Here is a 19,620-nt window from a genome sequence, read left to right as displayed (position 1 = left end):
TCAGCAAATCGATTTTCTTTCTAATGTCTCTGGAAGAGATCGAGTTGGTAATTCTGCGTCTGAAACATGGACTGGCTTGGAAATGAATGCACAAATTTATGAAGAAAATGCAATGCTGAGTCTGATTTGAGACCCTGAGGCTCTAATTTTAGTTCTTGAGATTCATTTTCAGTGTGCTGATGTGAGATGGAGGAAGCTGTGGTTTGTGCAAAGGTGCACATCCTGCAGCAGAGAAACAAGCTCACAGCCGTTTCATTCTTCAGTCAAACACACAACAGATGGGAGACTGAGAGGCTGCTTTCTGGACGAACTGAGCGACATGGGTTTTCCATTCTCAGATCACCTGGAATGTGAGTTCACATCGACACAATGTTAGGTGAATTGTAAATCTGGTGGGCTCACTTATGATCCAGCATTTTAGCAGTGCTCACACTGTTGTCCTCCTTTCTTTGGCAGAGCAGTGGGATTTGATGACAATTCATGTCGCCCAAGTTCCAACCTTTGTTTTGTTAGTTTTAATCTCAGATGGCTGAAAACAGAGACCCTGGGAAAGGAGTCAGGTTTGGTTCACCTCTCAGACAACAGGGTCAGATGCAGTCAGTATACAGTTTTCTTTTGAAGGAGAGTTGTGAGAAAAGCAACACCCAAGTCCAGCTGTGTTTGCGTGTTCTGCAAGCTGTTTGGCGTTCAGTGAAAGCAGGTCTGACCACAGCCACCGAGTCAGTAGCTGAGGTGTCGAAGACTGTAACACAGATGCTACTGCCCTTTTTAAAAAGGAGTTGGGTTGATTCTCTGTCTCAGGCTGTGTCGTGCTGACCTCCAATTTTGTGGAACAGATCAGGGTCAGAGGTCAAAGGGGGAACATTTGGAGATGGCAGGATTGTGACATAGACGTTTGTCTTAAATTGAGCATTTCGTCGCTAGACAGAACAAGACGCTCTAGTCCATTCAACTGAAAGAGTCATCAAAGCAGAGTAAAATCAAGTCTGTCGGATTCTTTCTATTAAAAAGGGCCAGCAGCGTCTACTACTGGAGTCTCCTGTCGTCTGAGGACCCTCTGAGGTGACTGTGTTGAGAGGAGAATCTGAAGAAACACTCCTCTGCTACTGACTCGCTTTCCAAGTCGACTATGTTTTCATTGTTCTTCTGCGCTCATTAACATTTAACCAGAGCCTGAATGATTCAAATAAGAAGGAGTCGAAAACTTTGTCTGAACTGAGGTCGCTGTGATTGTCACTGGTGAACCATGTTTTCTCCTCCTGACCATGCGAGGTGTGGAGCGAGCGCCCTAAAGAGTGAATTTCTTCAGAATCACAGCTGATTCCCATGCAGAAGCATCTTGGCTTGCTTGTTGATCTGCCAGGAACAGGTCAAGAGCAAAGACTGTGTGAAAAAGAAAAAGGTCTACGGATTAAACAACTGACTCTCTTCCTCAGTCATTTGCGTTTGGATCCTCGGCGCCTTGCTTCTCGTCTCACTGGCATTCAACATTTACTGCTGTGGTAACTATCCCTTCAGCCTTCTGTAATGTCCTGCGGCATGAATGACGTCTCGCATCTCATTGTTTTTCTGCTCAAAAGCGAGACGGAAGCATCGATGTGGCTGTCGACAGAGAAAGAGGTTTGTTGGCTCTGTGTGCTTCAAGGAGGAGATGTTTTAATGTGAGGATTTTCTGTTTTAAGCAAAACATCTGAGATCGAGATGAAGGACAACCCCATCTACGGAAACGTGGTTTACGCGATAGCAGGTTTGTCAGTGACGTCACTCGGCAAGTTGAGCTCCATTGATTCTCCTTTGCCTTCCTCAGACGGAGAGGAAATGGTGGATGCAAGTTTGCCGCATTCACACAGCTCGCTGAGGGCCAAGATCAGACCCAGCTTGGACACCAGGGTGGGTGTAGGAGGTTTTGTAAATTCACTGCTGATGTAAGAAGGCAAAACATTTGAAACACCGTCCCAACACTAAAATAGATAGAGAGGAAAAGAGGAGCTCCCTCGAATGTTACACACTTGCTAGCAAACTCTTACTCATTGACATTATACGGATAAACAAATGAAACTTACAAATGTCTAAATAACCGTTTCGGCATTTACATGCTGTAACCCTCTGTATATAATGTCCTCTTTGTCTTATCTGGTCCATTTCGCTTACCTGCGAACACACACAGTCTCCATGTGAGCAGGTTTAGTAATGAGTCCTCAACAGGCAACATGCGTTTCCATCAAAATGTCCGTTGTGCTGTGTGGATGAATTACACAGACCTCAATGCAGACAGGTGGTGAGGCACCCCTCATGGGATCAGTCTTCTCGTTCCCCATATATTAAAATAAGTTTCTCCGTTAGTTGTACAATATAATGTCATATGAATAAACATGGCATATTAATACTTTTTTACAAAATAATTATGTAAAAAGTCATGCAAATGCAAATTTAAATGATGGAACATAGATAGTGAGATAAACAATTTCACTATTTAATATTTGAAAATCTGCATCATGCTCATGTGCTGAGCAACATTAGTGTGCTGACCAACATTGTGGTTTTTGGAAGGTATTATTAAAACGTTTTTGCATATGGTTGTTTGACTGACGTCCAGACTGAAGCTGCCAACCTTGGTGGAGACTCCATGATGTTTTCTCCCAGTGACAATTGTTTCAGTGAGGATGGATGACAAACTCAATGTATAATTCCAGTTTAATTCTGTCGTGGATTGTGGGTGGTTTCATGAGCTTTAGTCTCTCCGCACGCCCGACAGAAGACAGTAAACTCTGATTCAGACTGAACAAAGAAGCCGAGTAAATCACACCCCGGTCGTCCTCTGTCCACAAACTTGCACCATATTGCACGTGGTTTCCATTTTGATTGCTTCACACGGGGAAGTATTTGTGGTCTGCTGGTGCAAATATAGCTGCGCTTTCAAGACACTGCAACCACGGAGGACCCACTCTCACTGTACTGACGCCTTCTGTCCTTCCTCTCAGGACTGCTACGCTAAACTGAGCCTGAGGGCGACCCGAGAAAAACCAGGCGGCTGCTCTTCGCAGGACATCTTGTACTCTGATGTGATCTGTCTGGAAGAGAGCAGGAGGGAACCCGAAGAGAACGCTGACACCACCTCCACCCTGTCAGGCCTATACGCAACGGTGTCCACGCAGCGCTTCAAGTCCAACATGATGGTTTCTGACAGTCAAGACAACTACGCCAATAACGTCTGAGATGAAGTTGCAGTCCTGCATTTGACCGCTAGGTGGTGCTAAACGTTAGAACACTGTCAAATGCGTAATAATAATAATAAAATATAAATAATAACAATAATTACGACGATAATAATTATTGTTATTAATATTATTATTATAGCAGCACAGTTTGAATGATGTGTATGAATAAATGGATAGATTAGAGAGATTTAATCTTCATCACGTGAACTTTTTGTTTTCTACTTGCTGTGCCTGTTTTTTGGGGGCTTAGAAGAGAGTGTCTCTCTTGAACAGGAGGCATTTACCTTTCCAGCTGAGCCACATAGTACATGTTGTCAGGTCAGGCACAGTCAAATAACTGTTTTTAAAAATGATATGATGTTCTATTTCCACCGGAAATGGTTTTGTAATGAATAAATAACAAAATATTTGGGTAAAAGATGCTATGAAATGGTGCTGTGATAAAGGATATTTTCGCTGCGATTGGTTGCCTTTCATCAAATCTAAATGCAAAACACTTATAAGAAGCAACATTTTTTATTGTTTTGATTTTCAATACAAACCAATTCAAACAAGAGGCAAAGAAAGAATAAAATGCTATCTTTGACTAAACATGATAAAGAAATTAATTCTGAAAATGGATAAGAAAAGAGGGAGCAATGGTATGAAATGGTATGACAAATATAAGCTAACTTGATTTGAAAATGTCTTGGTAAATGGCCTCTACTTTTATTGCACTTTCCATGCTAACGCAGCAACCAAAGCGCTTCACACTTACCTGTAACCTGTTCTCCCATTCACACACTGACGGCTGCAGGCGGCGACGCAGTGTGCCTCAGAGACAGAACCTCCCAGTCACAGGCCGACCACCAGCTGTGTCCCCTTTCGTCATGATGGTGAATTAATGCATTAAACTTACACCAAAATGTATATAACTAATGCAAATCACATCAAAACCACAGGACTGTTTAAATGGTGCCACTAAAACTGTGGAAGCAATTCTAGCCAGTTTCATTCGGACCTCATGACTGATTCCAACCAGAGATCTTCTTACTGTGGAGGTGAAGGACCACGTCTTTGAGTGGCTGAACACAAGACTGGATGAGGAATGATGGGGCTCTTTACACAGGGAAGGAACAGCCTCTTACTGTTTCTGAGTTCCTCAAGGGGCTAAACCGGTTGTTTTACAGCTAAAGATATTGTGCTACTGAAAATCACTGGAGCTGACACCTTTATTGCTTCATTATCACCACCGCTATCGTTCCACCAGGATTCCGACCTGACCTACGATCTTCAATTTTCTGATGTTTTTACAACCTTTCTGTCTGGGATCAGGGTCGGGGTCTTTGAAGCGCAAGGACCCCAATCTTTGCTAGAAGCTAATAAGTGACTCGATCAGACGTGAAAATTTGATAAAAAGGAACATGATATTATTAAATAACTTTTTGTTTTAAACATCTGTGTGTGTTAACACTTCTGCTGTCTCGTCCACTCTGGCTGCACTCACTTCTTCGCCACCTTCGTCTTGCTCCATCACTCACATCAACAACTCATATGAATTAATTATAAATGACATATTTTTGAAACTTAAAAATGTAGACAATGTTGATGACACACTCGTCTTTCTTCAAAACAGAGGCTTCGGTGGTCTTTGTTCTGTCACTGTCGTGAACCACTTCCTTTAGTTTATATAGGAGTGTCAGCAACAATGACCAGTGAATCTATCTGGGACATCACCACTGCAGTACATGCACACGCAACAGTGAACCAAGCGACATACATTAATTGGCACGCAGATGTTCACTGAAAGTGGGTCAAGTGTGGAAACATCGCTCATTTACAGGTCGTCCAAAGGTCTCCACGTCATTTTATCTGACTTTTTTGAGTGTATGCTCACTCATCTACTTCCCCGTCTTCTGGGAACGCTGTTACTCAACGAAGACGTCTTGGGGTTTCTGATTTGGGGAGACGGAAATTAGCCACTTGTCTCATCACAGTTATAGATAGGAACAGGAGCTTATGGAGAACAGACTAGAAAGTCAACCAGCCAACTGTCTATCAATCGTTTGACTGGAATGACCAGTCTTGAAGGAGCTTCACCTGTGTTGCTGACACTCGGGCCTTCAGCAGCAAGTCAAACTTGAATTATTAAATTCATCTGAGCTAAATCAGTTTGCGTATTTGTAAATACGATTGCTAAAATGCCTCTTTTTTAATGTTCTGACAGTTTTCCATTTTTACTTCTCATGCATTCATTGTACATACATTCATGATATTCCTCACCTATGGACTGTGGGTCATGATCAAAAGAACGAGTCATTCAAGTCTCTGGTGACTGCCTTAGAGATAGGGTGAGGTGTACTGTCACACAGGAAAGACTCGGAGAAGAGCCGCTACTTCTCCGGACTCTGTTTAGGAGGTTCGGGCATCTGATGAGGATGCCCAATGTTTCAGGCACGGCCAGCTGGGAGGAGACTGAGGAGTCGACCCAGGACCAGGTGCAGGGATTATATCTCTTCACTGGCCTGGGAGTGTCTCGGGATCCCCCAGTCGGACCTGGTGGACATTGCTCGGGAGAAGGGCGTTTGGTGCGACCTTCTAAAGCTGCTGCCCCTGCGACCCGGCAACAAATAAGTGGATAGATACTTATATTATTATAAGAGAGAATGTATTTTGATAATTTTTCTGTTATGTTTCTCTATAAATCCACTTCTACTTGGCTGTACAAGCCGCCACACACAGCCCTCCGACCCAAGCGTGAGGTCAGTGTAAACATCTAAATATTCTCATTAATTCAATAATCTTATTTTGTATTTCTTATTTTCTTTCATTTGTTTTCCTCATATTTTGTGTGACTGGTTCCAGCACAGCTTCTCCTTCACTGCCCTCCTGCATTTTCCGTGAGGGGTTGCCACAACAAGTGAGCCTCCTCCACCTTGACCTCGCTCGATCAGCACACCTGTCCTCATCTTGTCCTCCTTCATCATGTCCATGAACCTCAAGGGTTGTCTTCCTGTCCATGCGTTCCTTCCTCCGACATGTTATCTGTTTGTCCTCCATTAAAATGTTCAAACATTTATTTAAATGATTTATACCAAGTATGCAAATCAAGTGTCCATTTCACAACACATATGCTCACTTACAATTGGTTCTTACAGTCACAAAATTCTAAAGGTATTATCGTCTTAGCTCATTAAGTCTCTGAGTTGCTGCTTTTCCACCATGATGTTTCCGCACGTCTCAAAACAAATGAATTCTCAGTAACTGGAATCAGTGGATGATCATGTCACCCTCTGAGACCGCTGTGTTATCATTTATACGTTACATAAGCAAGTGACCTTGCACCTCACAAAGTGAACGCCAACGTTGCAATATTAATCTCTTTTATTACATTAAGGACTTTATCGAATGCTGGACTGCTCAGACAAGGGCATGTGTTGATAAAGCGAAACGTGAATAAGATAATTATCTTTATCCTTATAGCACTGTTCATGTTCTGCTGCTAAGATTCAGGGAGGCATGGGATTCTAGTGATGAAACGTCCAGGGGGACTTTGGTGTCATCTTTACACTGCGGCACCTATTGGGTTTATTTGTCATCATAAATAGTGGTTGTGTAATGCTGTCAAGCTAATCCTGAGAGATTACGCACTGATACGAGGAATCCAGCGCAGCAACATCGATCGCCACTCCTCATCTTCCTCAATGCTGGAACAAACAAACAAGCAGGTTTACAGGAGAAATGCTTATAGATGAGTTGGCGACTGATATCAAGAGCCACTTGGAGAGACTTCGATAGAAGTCCTCGCCTATGATCAACTGTTTCATTCATTCATCAACAGGAAATCCATCATCATTGGACGAGTTGCAGAGGGGTCTCGAGACCCTCTGGAGGCCGCAGCATGTTTATGTTTTATTAAATAAGGCACATAATATTATGAGGCCCCAGTTAGTCATGAGCCCACTAAAGCTAGTGAGGGGGATCCCAGATGTGTAGTTACTGCAGTGTCTAAAGCAGCAGTCTCAAACTGTTCCACTAAGGGGAGCAGTGAGTGCAGGTTTTTGTTCCAGCCAAGTGTCTGAAGACTGGAATCACTTGAATGTCAGTCTGGTGCTGCTTGTTCACACCTGATTGGTTAAACTGAGTGTGCTTGTTTGGCTCGAACAAAACCAGCAACCAATGCGTCCCTGCGGTTTGAGACCTCTGGTCCAAAGCAAAACCATTGCTTTTGTGACCAATGTGGACCAGTTTCTGCACACTCTCTCACTCTTCATATCGCTCCCAAAGTGACCCTGAGCAGCCCATGACCGCTTAAAGTAAGACATCTACTTCAGTCTCCAGTTAACTCCAGTTAACAGGAACGTTTGGATCTAATGTGGCATTTAATGATCAATAATTTGAGCTGAGAAATATAATGGATCTATTTAAATGTCTCCTGTGGGTTCTGGTTTTAGCTCAGTCAACTCCCAGTGAGTCACGTTCTCCATTCCTGCTCAGAATTGCTCTCAAACATTGATATTTAATTTGCTCCGTTGCATCTAAGTCAGAAGCCGACACCTCCACCAAGCCCCCGGAGTAATCTCCTGTTTGGTCAATGACCTTTCCACTGTACCTTGACCACTTTCCTGGCCCTGCTGTACGCCACATGTCAGTAAGGTTCCGGGGAGTTTGTGCACTGCAGTGTTTGTGATACAAAAACGTTTCTGCTTTTTAATCCTCATGTATTAGTCAAATCTCCTATGCTGAAATATTACCTGATAATTCATAAAATATTCAAGCAAATATCGCTCAGTTTTATGAGAGTCAGTGTGTATTGTTGTGTGAGCAGGTATTTGATTATGGTTATTCTTGCACCACTGAAATACAGTTAAATGAGCGAAACCAATATCTCTTTCACGCAGTCTTGCTGACTTTTTAAATACAGAAAAAACATTCATTCTGTATTTATTTGTCAAACAAGAGCTCAAATATGGTTAGTCTAGCGTGTTCATGTTTAGTTAGTTATTGCGCTTCAAAACCAGACATGAAGGCAAAGCCATCTATTAACCTTATTCACCCTTCAGAGATTCAGAGAAGAGCAGTGGAAAGTGGAGGCTCATGGTTTTATCAGGGTGAAACCAGGTTACTTTTCTTAGGTTTCCAGAGTTGCTCATCTTGAAGGGGTTGGAGACCTGGGAGTGACCTCCTCCCGGGATCGTGCTGATGACCAGTCATGGGCAGAGATGACCAAGAGGCACAAATTTGAGTTAAAATCGATGAGTGAATGAAAAGAATGAAGTCAAATAGATGACCTTCATGAATGCAACAGGTATCAATGAAGTCCTTAGTCTTGGATGGACTTCACTACGGTGATAGTTGTCGCAAACCAAAGGAATACGAGGACACACGCAGTCCTTTTGCAAGGTATGCAGGCTTGATCAACCTTTGTCTGTTGGGCCATTATCTTGGCCTCGATGACATTCCTATCAGCGAGGCTCATTTCATCAGATATTGTTATCTGATTACAGGAGGTTAAAAGGGATTCTCTGCTGCAGAGGGAGCAAGACTCCACAGTAGCGTGACAAAATGAAGACCTCCACCAGTTTGCAAGTGCGTCTGCCGGCGCTGGTGTTCGTCCTGCAGGTCGTCATTCTGGTCCTCTACGCCCTGTTTGTGACCTATGATGGCAACGCTAACGCTAAACTGCAGAACAACGGGACCAACCCGATGGAGAACTCTGTGTATCGAGACTACCCATACTTTGCTGACGTCCAGGTGATGATCTTCGTGGGGTTCGGCTGTCTGCTGGCGTTCTTCAGATACTACGGCTTCAGCGGCATGGTCTTCAACTTCCTCACGGCGACCTTCTCCATCCAGTGGGCGATCCTCATTCAAGGCTTCTTCCAGTTCTACTATGACGGCAAAATCCACCTGGGGGTGCTGAACCTGCTGTACGCTGAGTTTGCCTGCGCAGTGGTGCTCATCTCTTTCGGCGCCGTGATCGGACGAACCAGCCCAGTGCAGCTGCTGGTCATGGCACTGCTGGAGATCCCGTTTTACTCTGTGACAGAGTGGGCCGTTCTGAAATACATCCGAATCAACGACGCAGGTGGCAGCATTCTGATTCACCTGTACGCCGCCTACTTCGGTTTGGGGGTGGCGTTTGTCCTGTACCGCCCGTCCCTCAAGAAAGGACACAGAAAAGAGCTGACCAGTTACAACTCTGACATGCTGTGTGTGCTGGGGACGCTCTTCCTCTGGGTGTTCTGGCCATCCTTCAACTCTGCGCTCACCCTGAAGGGTGACGATCAGCACAGGGCGATCCTGCACACCTTCATCGGCCTGAGCTCGTCCACCATCACTGCGTTTGCTCTGTCTGCTGTGTTCAATAAGAAAGGCCGGCTCACCATGGCGGACATTCAGAACGTGACGCTGGCGGGTGGCGTGACTGTTGGAGCCTCAGTGGACATGATGATTTCCCCTGTGGCGGCCTACGCTTTGGGCATCATGGGCTGCACTGCATGTTTCTTTGGCTACAGGTACCTGTCTCCATTTCTGGCGCGGCACATGAGGATCCAGGACCAGTGCGGCATCCACAACCTGCATGGCCTCACTGGACTCATCTCCTCCACTGCGGGCATTTGTGCGATTCTGCTGGCGACGGAGGAGACGTACGGTCCAAGCATGTATGAAATCTTCTCACACCGAGCTCCACCTATTGATGATCCCAAGTTCCTGGAGCTGAAGGCGCTGATCCCGAGTTTGAAGCCAGGTTTAGGCCGTACAGCTGAGCAGCAGGCCCTGTACCAGGTGGCAGCCATCTTCTCCACCATTGCAGCTTCTTCTATCGCAGGCCTCTTGACGGGTTTGGTCCTCAAACTCCCGTTCTTGGCTTCTCCTCCTGACGATGGCTGCTTCGATGATGATGTTTTCTTTGACACACCATCTGACTTTGACAGTTTAGAAGTTCACACTAAGACTTCCGATGACAAGTGAACCACAGCGAGATCCACTAAGCTTGTCTCACCCTCACACAAACTCCTATCACCATGAATTTTGCGTTTGAGTTTTCATATGCTATGAAATGTATTTATGTAAATATACCACATGTACTCCTGTATTTTATAAATTATCTTGAATAAAAGTCGGTTGAAGTGTGTTTTGCATTTTTCAATCATAACGTAGAGAGAGAGAGTGAATTTAGTTGCTATATCTGTGAAACAGATATTTGCACTTCACTGCACTGTGATTTGCACTTCAAAAAACAGCAACTCTTCATAGCAAGGCAAGTGTAAAACAGAAGTTCATCTTGAAACTGAATCACTGCAGTGACATAAATACGACCTCAGACAGAGTCAAACACTTGAACCTCAATCTATCTGTTTATCAGAGACTGCTGGGACATTTTACATGCATTGCACACAAGTACACAAAAGGAACTGTGCTCTTATAATCATAGAAAAATCAGAAATATTTTAAAACAAAACAGAGCAAGAATGATGTTGATGCATGTACAGGGAACAAACATGATTTCTTATGAGAGATAAAGAGATAACAATGCAACCGATGACTACTTTGAAATGTGACGTTAATAATGAAAAAGATAGATTTTTAATTAATTGTTTAAAACATATATATAGTGTTAAAGGTTTGTTTTGGAACAAACTGAAAAAAATCTATTTTGCCTCTGTGGAATAAAGGACAATCTGATTATTTGATAATTTGATGAGTTTTACAAGGTAATGATACCTTGCCAAATTGAAGCTCATGATAATACGTTCCGAACATAGGTGTCCTGATAACACCTGGCTGGGACTTTTATGGCGACTTTATATGTTTTTATGGAGCCTTTGGCTTCTCTTCCACAGGATGATCCATGTAGAGTTTTTAACATCTGCAACCCAGTGTCACATTCAAACGCAAATGTGGCCCATACCGACTGAAACAAAGTCCATGTGATACGCCGAGGGAAAAGTCATTTTTGGAGTTTATAACCAACACTTCTTTAAATTGAAATAAGAGCCAAAACAGAATGTGACGGCAGGGGGCATCTGAGTGGTTCATCTTGCCTCCTTCACCATGACCCTCATAACACAAGAAACACAGTGGCTTTCCTCCTCACATGCAACTTATGTGTGCACTTATCCATCTAGTCTATCCATCATCTCGTCTTTTTTGTCTCTTATTGAGTGAATGAAACCATATTGAAATTTATGTGATTCCAATCAGATTTTTTAAAAATTACCCTTTTTATTTTTATTCGTTCAATATGACAAAAAATAATAATTTTGTTCAATGAACATATCCTCAATCAAAATTATATTTGAACACCAATAAAAATTGTTTAATGAGTGAGAGTAACCGTCATGTTTTTTTTTACTTTTGAAAAAGAGAGGTTACTTACTTCAGCACTCAAAATCGAGTTTTGGAAGTGTTTTCAAATAAATCGACGACAGAGGTTAAAGCGTTGGCGACACGTTTGCATGCATCCAGCTCCCATGATGCATTGCACTGCCAACGTAGGCAAACAGGAACATGGCTACCGGTGTGTAACATCGGCTTGGGTTTTTTTGACTGACTTCCGTGGGCCTGACCTGTTGGCACGGTGTTTCGACTATTACATTCGTCCGTCCAAATAAAACTCGTCGTTTAGAGTGTCAGTGGATCTTGCTGGCACTCTGGAACATCGTCTTTGTGCTTCATTGGAGCAGAAAACCAGGTAACGGGGCTGCTAGCTTCTGAAGCTAACCGCTAGCGTTTTCGTTTCTAATATCCCGAAAGTGGTTTGGCCGAAGATGATATTCTAGATAAAGCCTTGGTTAGTGTCCTTACATCCACTCAATGTTATGTAACTTAATGTAAACCTTCACGTAGGGTTTGTTTTTACATAGCGTAGGATGACACGAGTACAGTAGCCCAGATTTATTGTGGTTATTTTAATATCATTTTAATAATCGTGCGTTTAAATGGCGTCAACTGAGACACAATGAGGAATCGCTCATTGAAATTTGAGTTGACATGACTGCTTGTTATTACCTGACATACTAAACATTGATTTAGGGATGGATTATTTAGTCTCTTTAGTGTTTCAAAGTGTCTGACATGGACAGTTAATATAAGTTCATTACTATTGTAACACCGTGTCATTCGTGGCAGGAATTTTAAGCGCTTAATGTTAGGACTTGTTACAATCAATAATGAATCGTGATTTTTTTTTTGTTTTGTTTCGTTTCTTCCTGGTGTGATTTATGGATGCTTAATTCCAATCCTTATGACGGCGTTCTGAAACGTAATCTTCCCAAATCTAATACGTGTATGACTCTTTCAACTGCATTAGAATACTGTTTTCTTCTTTTTTTTTTTTTAACCTGGAGTATTGATAGCATTTCTGCAAAAGAATAACTGCTTATTTCAAATGTACCATGACATAGAATTGGGTGCAATTGGTCTACCTTTACTAACATGTCTTTCCTCTTCAGTGGGTCAACATGGCTAGTCCAAGGACCAGAAGAGTGTTGAAGGAAGTGAGGACTGAAGATGAAAACAATGTACGTTCATGAACTCATAGGCTCGAAACCATTTGGGCTGCAAATGATTTTTCTGGTAAACAGAGTAATTGAATCCTGAATTATTTGAGTTTTTCCACCTCCAGCAATTGTTTGTAGGAGTTCAACAGAATACTAAAAGACTCAAATACTAAGAGAAATGATTGGTCCAACCCTGTTCCACTCTCCAGTTGATTTTTCATTCTAATTATTCTTTGCAGCAGAAATATTTCGATTCATAAAAGCAATAATGATGTAATTCTTTTAAAAACAACAACATAATCATTTGCAGCCCTAATACATGCAGGACTCAAACGATTAATAATTGACCTAGTGTACTGATGAGGCTTTCTCTATGACTTTTTTTCAGCTGTGCTTTGAGTGTGGCGCTTTTAACCCTCAGTGGGTAAGCGTGACCTATGGAATATGGATATGTCTGGAGTGCTCTGGCAAACACAGGGGCCTGGGGGTGCATCTCAGGTGTGTTGTTATTAGCAAACACAATTGGTCTTCAACAAATGTTATTTTGTAATTATGTTGCATAATTATATTTCTGTTCCAATCTTAAAACAATCTATTTACAGCTTTGTGCGTTCTGTCACGATGGACAAGTGGAAAGACATTGAACTTGAGAAGATGAAAGCAGGAGGAAACGGAAAGTTTCGTATGTTTCTGGAACTCCAAGATGACTATAATCCCAACTGGACCTTACAGGAGAAATACAACAGCAGGGCTGCAGCTCTCTTTAGAGACAAGGTGAACAACTGATCAAATGACCTGCTGAAAAAGCTAGAGAACAGTGCTGATTCTTACTGGCCATAATTTATTGGCCTGTACTCGTCTTCAAACAGGTTGCTACTTTGGCAGAAGGTAAAGAGTGGTCCATTGAGACGTCTTCTGCCAAAAACTGGACCTCACCTCAACCAAAGAGCAGCCTTTCATCCTCTCATCGGTACAAGTGAAGCTAAACCAAGTGAAAGATCCATTCCTGTTTTTAATCTGTCAATCCCTGCTCATTTTTCCTCAGCTCCGCTGGGTCTGGACAAAGTTCTGTAAAATCTGGCGACAAAGCTTTTGAAGACTGGTTAAGTGACGATGTAAACTCTTATCAGAGGTGTGTTTGCCACTTGTGTGTCTTTTCTTTCTTGCTTTTGAAAAATGTGAATATTGACCTGCTTTGTGCGACTCAGTGGAGGTGGCTACAGTGGGAATCAAGAGAATCGGTATGTGGGATTCGGCAACACTGTGACCCCTGAAAAGAAGGAGGAGGACTTTTTGAACAATGCCATGTCTTCAATTTATTCAGTAAGAAAAACGTGACATCCACACCATGCTGAATTTGTATTTGACCAGTATGTCCTCTCTACAGGGCTGGAGCAGCTTCACTGTTGGAGCCAGCAAGTTTGCTTCAATTGCAAAAGATAATGTAAGAATCGATAAGTGAAAGCTTTTGTTTACATTAACTGATGATGTCTGTTGTTTTGACCACTACAGACTACAAAACTTGCAAACCAAGCAACCCTAAAGGTAAGAATTTGATATTAGACTTGAGATAAGACTTGAGATTTTTCACCCCAGAGACTCTCGTACTAAATTTGGAATGATAAGTTCTAACGTATTTTTTTTAATACTTTAACATCTCTGCTCTCTCTGGGAATAGTTAAGGGGCTATAAGGCGCCCCCTGAACCGGTAAAGCAGATGCATGGCGCTTTTATCTGCATCGTGCCTTTCACTTGTCAGTCTGCCAGTCTACATTATTATCATTTCATTATTTGACAATGTTTTCGAATGTCACATTTCTGACTTATTTTTTTGGTTATTTATTATTTGGTTTGAAAACGGAAGTTCATTTCTCTTTGGTTGGCTGTACTGCAAGTTTGAGTTTCCTCAGAAAACAGTGCGCCTTAACTAGTACAGGTGAAAATAGTATTGGCCAATGTATTTTCAGTAGTGTTGTGTTTACACTCTTTGCTGTTCTCTGGTTTACAAATGTCTGTCCTTTCACTAATTAGACTTCTTAGAAATTTACAGTAATAAGAACTAACTAATGCTTGTGTAGTTTTTGGTGAAAATAGGAAACCTCTCTTTGACTTTATCACTAAATATCCTGATTTAATACTGCACAGCAGTATTGAAAACCAAATTTATTAACAGTGCCTGCATAATTTACCCTCAGTGTTTCATTTGTTTTTAAATGTTAAATTAACAAGTCATACCTGGCATGTGATTATGGGGATAAATCATTCACATCTGCCGCATAATATAGTTAATGCAAAATGATCTGATGACAAAAAGATAGGTAAGCTGCAGTAAGTCAGAGTAAGCGTGTTTATGAAGTAAAAAAGCCTTTTAAATGAGAGAATTGCTAATCCTCAGCATTACCGTCAACCTTGTGTTCACTGTGTTCTGCCATTGTGAGATGTGATTTGTCATCATTGTGGATGGTTTTTATGGGTTCTTGACATTTCAAGGGTTGCATGGTGCATGCATGAGAAGTCTTTTAAGTGTTGACATACAAGTGCTGTGGAACATTGTGGCTCTTTATGTCCCTTTGTGCGCTTGCCGCACAAGCAGCTTGGTGTTGTGCGATACTTTGAATGTGAAACTGTTTCATTCAAGTGAATTTTCCTTTCTGGTTTCCAACTAGGCAACAGAGTTAGGACAGACAATAAATGAGAATGTTATCAAACCTACACAAGAAAAGGTAACATTGATGTTTGAAGTCGATGATTTGGTGATAGGGTGCAGCGCTTTAGAGGGATTACACAGCTTCAGATGTGAATGTGCTGCTTTCCTCTCTGCTTGTCTCTTTCTTTTCTGCTTTATGTCGGCTTACATTCACAGGCAAAAGTCCTCATAATGACAAGATGAAAACGTCTTTCTGTGACACGACATCTGGAATTGATGACGAGATTTACACACTTGGAGGTCTGGTCCCGAAATGGGCTTGAAGGAATAAGACTAGGTCATGCTAATGAGGAATGCCATCTGTTAGAGAAGTTTATTTCACTCCCACTTTGTAAACGACAATTTCCTGTTAGGCGTATAGAAACAGACATTTGTGTTCTAACTGGTGCCTGATCGCAAAATTACTCTTTAACTCCAGCTTCCACTGGAGGTGTAGGTGTATATTCAATTGTAGCTCTATTATCTTTTTCAATTATTTATTTAGTATGATTTTTTTTTTAAATTTTATCCTGTGGAGCTTTAAAAAGGAACAAGGCTTGTAAACATATGATATTTTACTCTTCCGTTGATACACTTGCACAATAATGAACTGAGCATTTGGTTGATAATTTTAGTTAGTAGTGAGTCCAACACATGATATCTCTACTTGGCAAAGTGAATATGAATGTGGGGTCCAACCTCTGTGTTTGCCAATACAGTATTTCAATTGTCACCACATTCCTCCATCTGTGTTCATCTTTAGTTGTCACTTTTCAAGCTTGACTTTTGTCTAAAATGTGCAGCTGATATAAGCAGTTCTGTGTTTCCTGTCCAGCACATGCTCCTCTCAGTCTTGTATTATTGTAGCTGCTGTACTCACTTTGGGTCACCTGAGTGCTCCTGCATCTGTCTTGACACCAGTGTCATAATTCTGACTCTGATTGTCGGCGCCATTAACACACGCTTCACAGACGAATCAAATTCTCACTGGATCAGTTGTTGCTGTTTGAACAGTTTTCATGTGTTTGCTGCCGTAATAATAAGAATTTGGTTCGTCCAGGTGAAAGATGGCAAATTGCTAGATGAAATGACAGTCAGCATCACGGGGCTGGCAAACAAGGTATGATGGGCAGAATCCTGCCACTGTTGCAAAGCCAGTCTCAGCAGCAAACATTGTAGAAATGAAGTGAGGCAATCTCTCCATTGTAAGGTTTCCTTTACAGAGACTGGTTTTGTGTTTTGTCTATGTTAAAAATGTACTAATGCAATGTGATCTCTTGTTCTTGCTACCATTTATTCCTTTGGTGAGTAAATCATTCCACAGTTAAAAGAACAATGTTGCTAGATGATAAATACTAAAAATGTTTTATCTCTTCGTGCCAGACAATGTTGATTCTAAGGTTTAGACCTGAGTGTTTTATTTGAATGAGATCTGCGAAAATGTTTGTTCAACTAACCCTGAAGCTCATGTTTCCAATAGGTTCAGGGAGCTGGTGCTAAACTGAGTGGTCTCTTCTCGGGAAAGCCAGAAGATGGGTGAGTTTATCTTCGGCATAATGGCAACCATAACCTGACCCTACTCCCTCCTGCTGGTGCTCAAGTTTTTAATTGTAAATCATGGATAACACTTTGACTTACTGTACTAGTATTCAGCATGAAAGAATGCGTGTACCATATTTTCCGCACTATAAGCCGCTACTTTTTCTCGCGGGTTAAACCCTGCGGCTTATAGAGCGACGGCTAATATATGGATTTTTACTAGGGATGCTCCAATCGATGAAGGTGAAACCGCTGGAACCAGCGGTCACTTGCAGACACTTGCCGGTCTAAGCAAAAAAAGAGGTTGAAGACAGCTGCTTCCGCTGAGTTTCATCAGTCAGTTTCAATGCTGGACCAACCAAAATTAATCTGTGAGCAACATAGTGATAAAGGCATAACTCTCTGATCACCCAGTAGAAGTTGTCGATCTAATGCCAAAAAGTGAGCTGAGTGCGTTCAGGTCTGTTTGGACTGTGAAGATAAATGCCACAAACACATGCATCTGCCACATGTGTGTTTTGGCTTTGAACAGAAGTGTGTGGTCGGCTTCACTAGAAATTGGGGAGAATTACCAGTGTGACTTTAGCGATTGATATGTCCTTGATGATTTCAGCATGGTTTTTCTTTGAAGGTCGGGTGATAGCTACCAAAACATGGATGCCGCTGAGGGATACCAGGGCAGTAGCAGCCAGCCTGCGGGCAAGGACTTCTGGGAAACCTTCGGGAGCAACAACTCCCTAAAGGCCAAGAAGTCTCCCAGCAGCGACAGCTGGACCATTGCAGATAACTCTGCGAAGAAGAGCTCCGACAGTTGGGACAATTGGGGCTCCGAAGCCGCCTCCAACAACAAGCACAGCACCGACAGCTGGGAGGCCTGGGACAACAACTGGGAGAATGCAGAGGGTAAGACAAAGAAGAGTCCCACAAAGCCAGCCGACGATACGTGGGACAAAGCCGACTGGTAAACTGCACACTGCATCATCTCATTCCCCTTCCTCCTGTCAGCATCTTCTCTGCCAGTCCGTATCCTGTGTTTCCCATCCACCCAAAACAAGTCGGGATTGTTCAATGTCGACTGTTATATTGACTTCCGTCATGTTCACTGTTGTAAATGATCATCCCAGGTTTCAAAGGTGATTTATTTTTGGATCAAATCAGGAGCTCCCATTGGTCGCTGCTCATCTTGTAAATCTCTTCACTGCTTTTTCAGTTCAAAAGCTAGAGTATGCATGGAGAAATATTATTGTACATACGCAATGCAAAAATGTGTCTTTCACTTCAATTCCATTCCTTCAACATCAAAAGGATTGAATGTGCCCCTCCCTTCTTTCCTGCAGCAGATGTGACTGTTGAGTTCCTGCAGTCTGAGTTCCTTTTTCACATCTTCACGGAAGAGGTGCATATCAAGTGTATTATTATTGTATTTAAGTAACAAAGATATTTAAAATTCAATTGGTTTTAAGCATGTGGGGAGTTGAAAACGTAACCAGGCCTGTTTCTATGATCTTCTCAACTTTCTTGTAGACATGCTCTTGACAGTAGTGACTAACTCGCAATGTCTTTGACTACAATCAAAGGTTATTAAAATTGTTTGTAGTGAACGCAGCAGCTGAAACACACGTGCATAATCTTGTTTTTAACTGAAGATAACATATGAGATCCGGACATGGTGCAAATTTGACGTGAGACTCATGATCAGTGCAATATGTGTAAGTATTTTACGCTGTTAGTGTTTTAACTGTAGAGCTGGTCCCATGTGGGGGAGTCTCTTTACTAACAGCTGGTCTGGTAACATCATTCCATGTTCCTGTTTCTACCTCTGAAGTGAGCTCGTGCTGAGAGAGTTTCCTTTTTGCTGCCGCTCATTTGCTTTATTTACACTTGTAACGTCAGCCACAGTGACACAACTTCTTCTGGAACCTGTGTGTAGAACTCATCCGTGGTCACTTTTGAAAATGCCTTAAAGTCGTCTGTGGACGTCAGTCTAGTTCAGTGCGTGGTGTCGAGAGTTTAAACGTCGTCACCCTATCGCTTAACATCGTGGCATGAAACAAATGTTTAAATGACAAATGTGATATTTTGGTTCGACGCAAGAGATAATTTGTTCGGGTCTATTATCTGTTCTCGATAACTGTCGTCTGGAAGTGTGTTTTTGTTCTGTGTTTACTTCAGCCACATGGTACTTCAGATTTGACCAGCCACAGCAGCGGATCACCTCCATGTGCGTGCCTCTCCATTTGAGAAATAACCATGGTCAACAAAACTTTATTTTATTTTTGTCAGAAATGCTATTTTTGATGTCATGCATGAGATGTAACGTGGAGTTCTGAAGAGCCTCAGAAAATATTTTCTCATCAGTGAATCCAAGTGCGGCCGTCTCCATGAAACCCAGCAGCCGTTTCAGCAGCTGCCCCAGTGTTACTGACGCAAAATAGGCTGTGAATGTCTCTCCTGTACGCATTGTTTCTGTGGTGAATAAAACGTGTTGTGCTGTGGATGCAGTTGGATTCAGGCATCAATATGTTTCTTGTTCTACCATGTGCTCGAGGAAGTGGTGCCGCATTTGAAGTCAAACTAGTAACATCCTTGTTCACTGTGATTCCTTATGTCATCATTTTTGAATATCCACTTCTCTGGATCTTTATGGGGCTTGATGCAGGTCCATATTAGAACTGTTAATACTAGACATTAA

The 19,620-nt window shown here is 42.2% G+C and overlaps 2 protein-coding genes and 1 long non-coding RNA gene across 14 annotated transcripts; all 3 read left to right on the top strand.

Annotated features, from left to right (window-relative positions):
• The first annotated feature begins 4,931 nt into the window (after positions 1-4,931).
• On the top strand, positions 4,932-6,194 carry LOC128761100 (uncharacterized). Of its 2 annotated transcripts, none has more exons than XR_008414899.1 (3): positions 4,932-5,006; positions 5,652-5,959; positions 6,063-6,194. It is a non-coding gene; the product is annotated as an uncharacterized LOC128761100 (long non-coding RNA). The 2 variants fall into 2 exon arrangements; XR_008414898.1 differs by having other exon boundaries at positions 4,938-5,548.
• Positions 6,195-8,762: 2,568 nt separating this feature from the next.
• Positions 8,763-10,172, top strand: LOC128761011 (ammonium transporter Rh type B-like). The gene has a single exon (XM_053868840.1). It carries the CDS (start codon positions 8,763-8,765, stop codon positions 10,170-10,172), a length of 1,410 nt encoding a protein of 469 aa, XP_053724815.1.
• A 1,528-nt stretch (positions 10,173-11,700) lies between these two features.
• arfgap1 (ADP-ribosylation factor GTPase activating protein 1) lies at positions 11,701-19,429 on the top strand. Of its 11 annotated transcripts, none has more exons than XM_053868850.1 (14): positions 11,701-11,895; positions 12,656-12,724; positions 13,092-13,201; positions 13,306-13,477; positions 13,573-13,673; positions 13,749-13,835; positions 13,912-14,026; positions 14,091-14,147; positions 14,216-14,248; positions 14,382-14,411; positions 15,370-15,426; positions 16,450-16,509; positions 16,876-16,925; positions 17,560-19,429. In XM_053868850.1, the coding sequence occupies exons 2-14, from the start codon at positions 12,665-12,667 to the stop codon at positions 17,891-17,893; spliced, it is 1,266 nt and encodes a 421-aa protein (XP_053724825.1). In that variant the 5' UTR covers positions 11,701-11,895; positions 12,656-12,664; the 3' UTR covers positions 17,894-19,429. The 11 variants fall into 11 exon arrangements, with proteins under 11 accessions (XP_053724825.1, XP_053724824.1, XP_053724827.1 ...); XM_053868849.1 differs by having other exon boundaries at positions 16,870-16,925; XM_053868852.1 differs by lacking the exon at positions 14,382-14,411.
• The last annotated feature ends 191 nt before the right edge of the window (positions 19,430-19,620 follow it).

Source organism: Synchiropus splendidus, chromosome 6 (assembly GCF_027744825.2).
Source record: "Synchiropus splendidus isolate RoL2022-P1 chromosome 6, RoL_Sspl_1.0, whole genome shotgun sequence".
Lineage (NCBI taxonomy): Eukaryota > Metazoa > Chordata > Actinopteri > Syngnathiformes > Callionymidae > Synchiropus > Synchiropus splendidus.
This window is presented reverse-complemented; position numbering and strand designations above follow the sequence as displayed.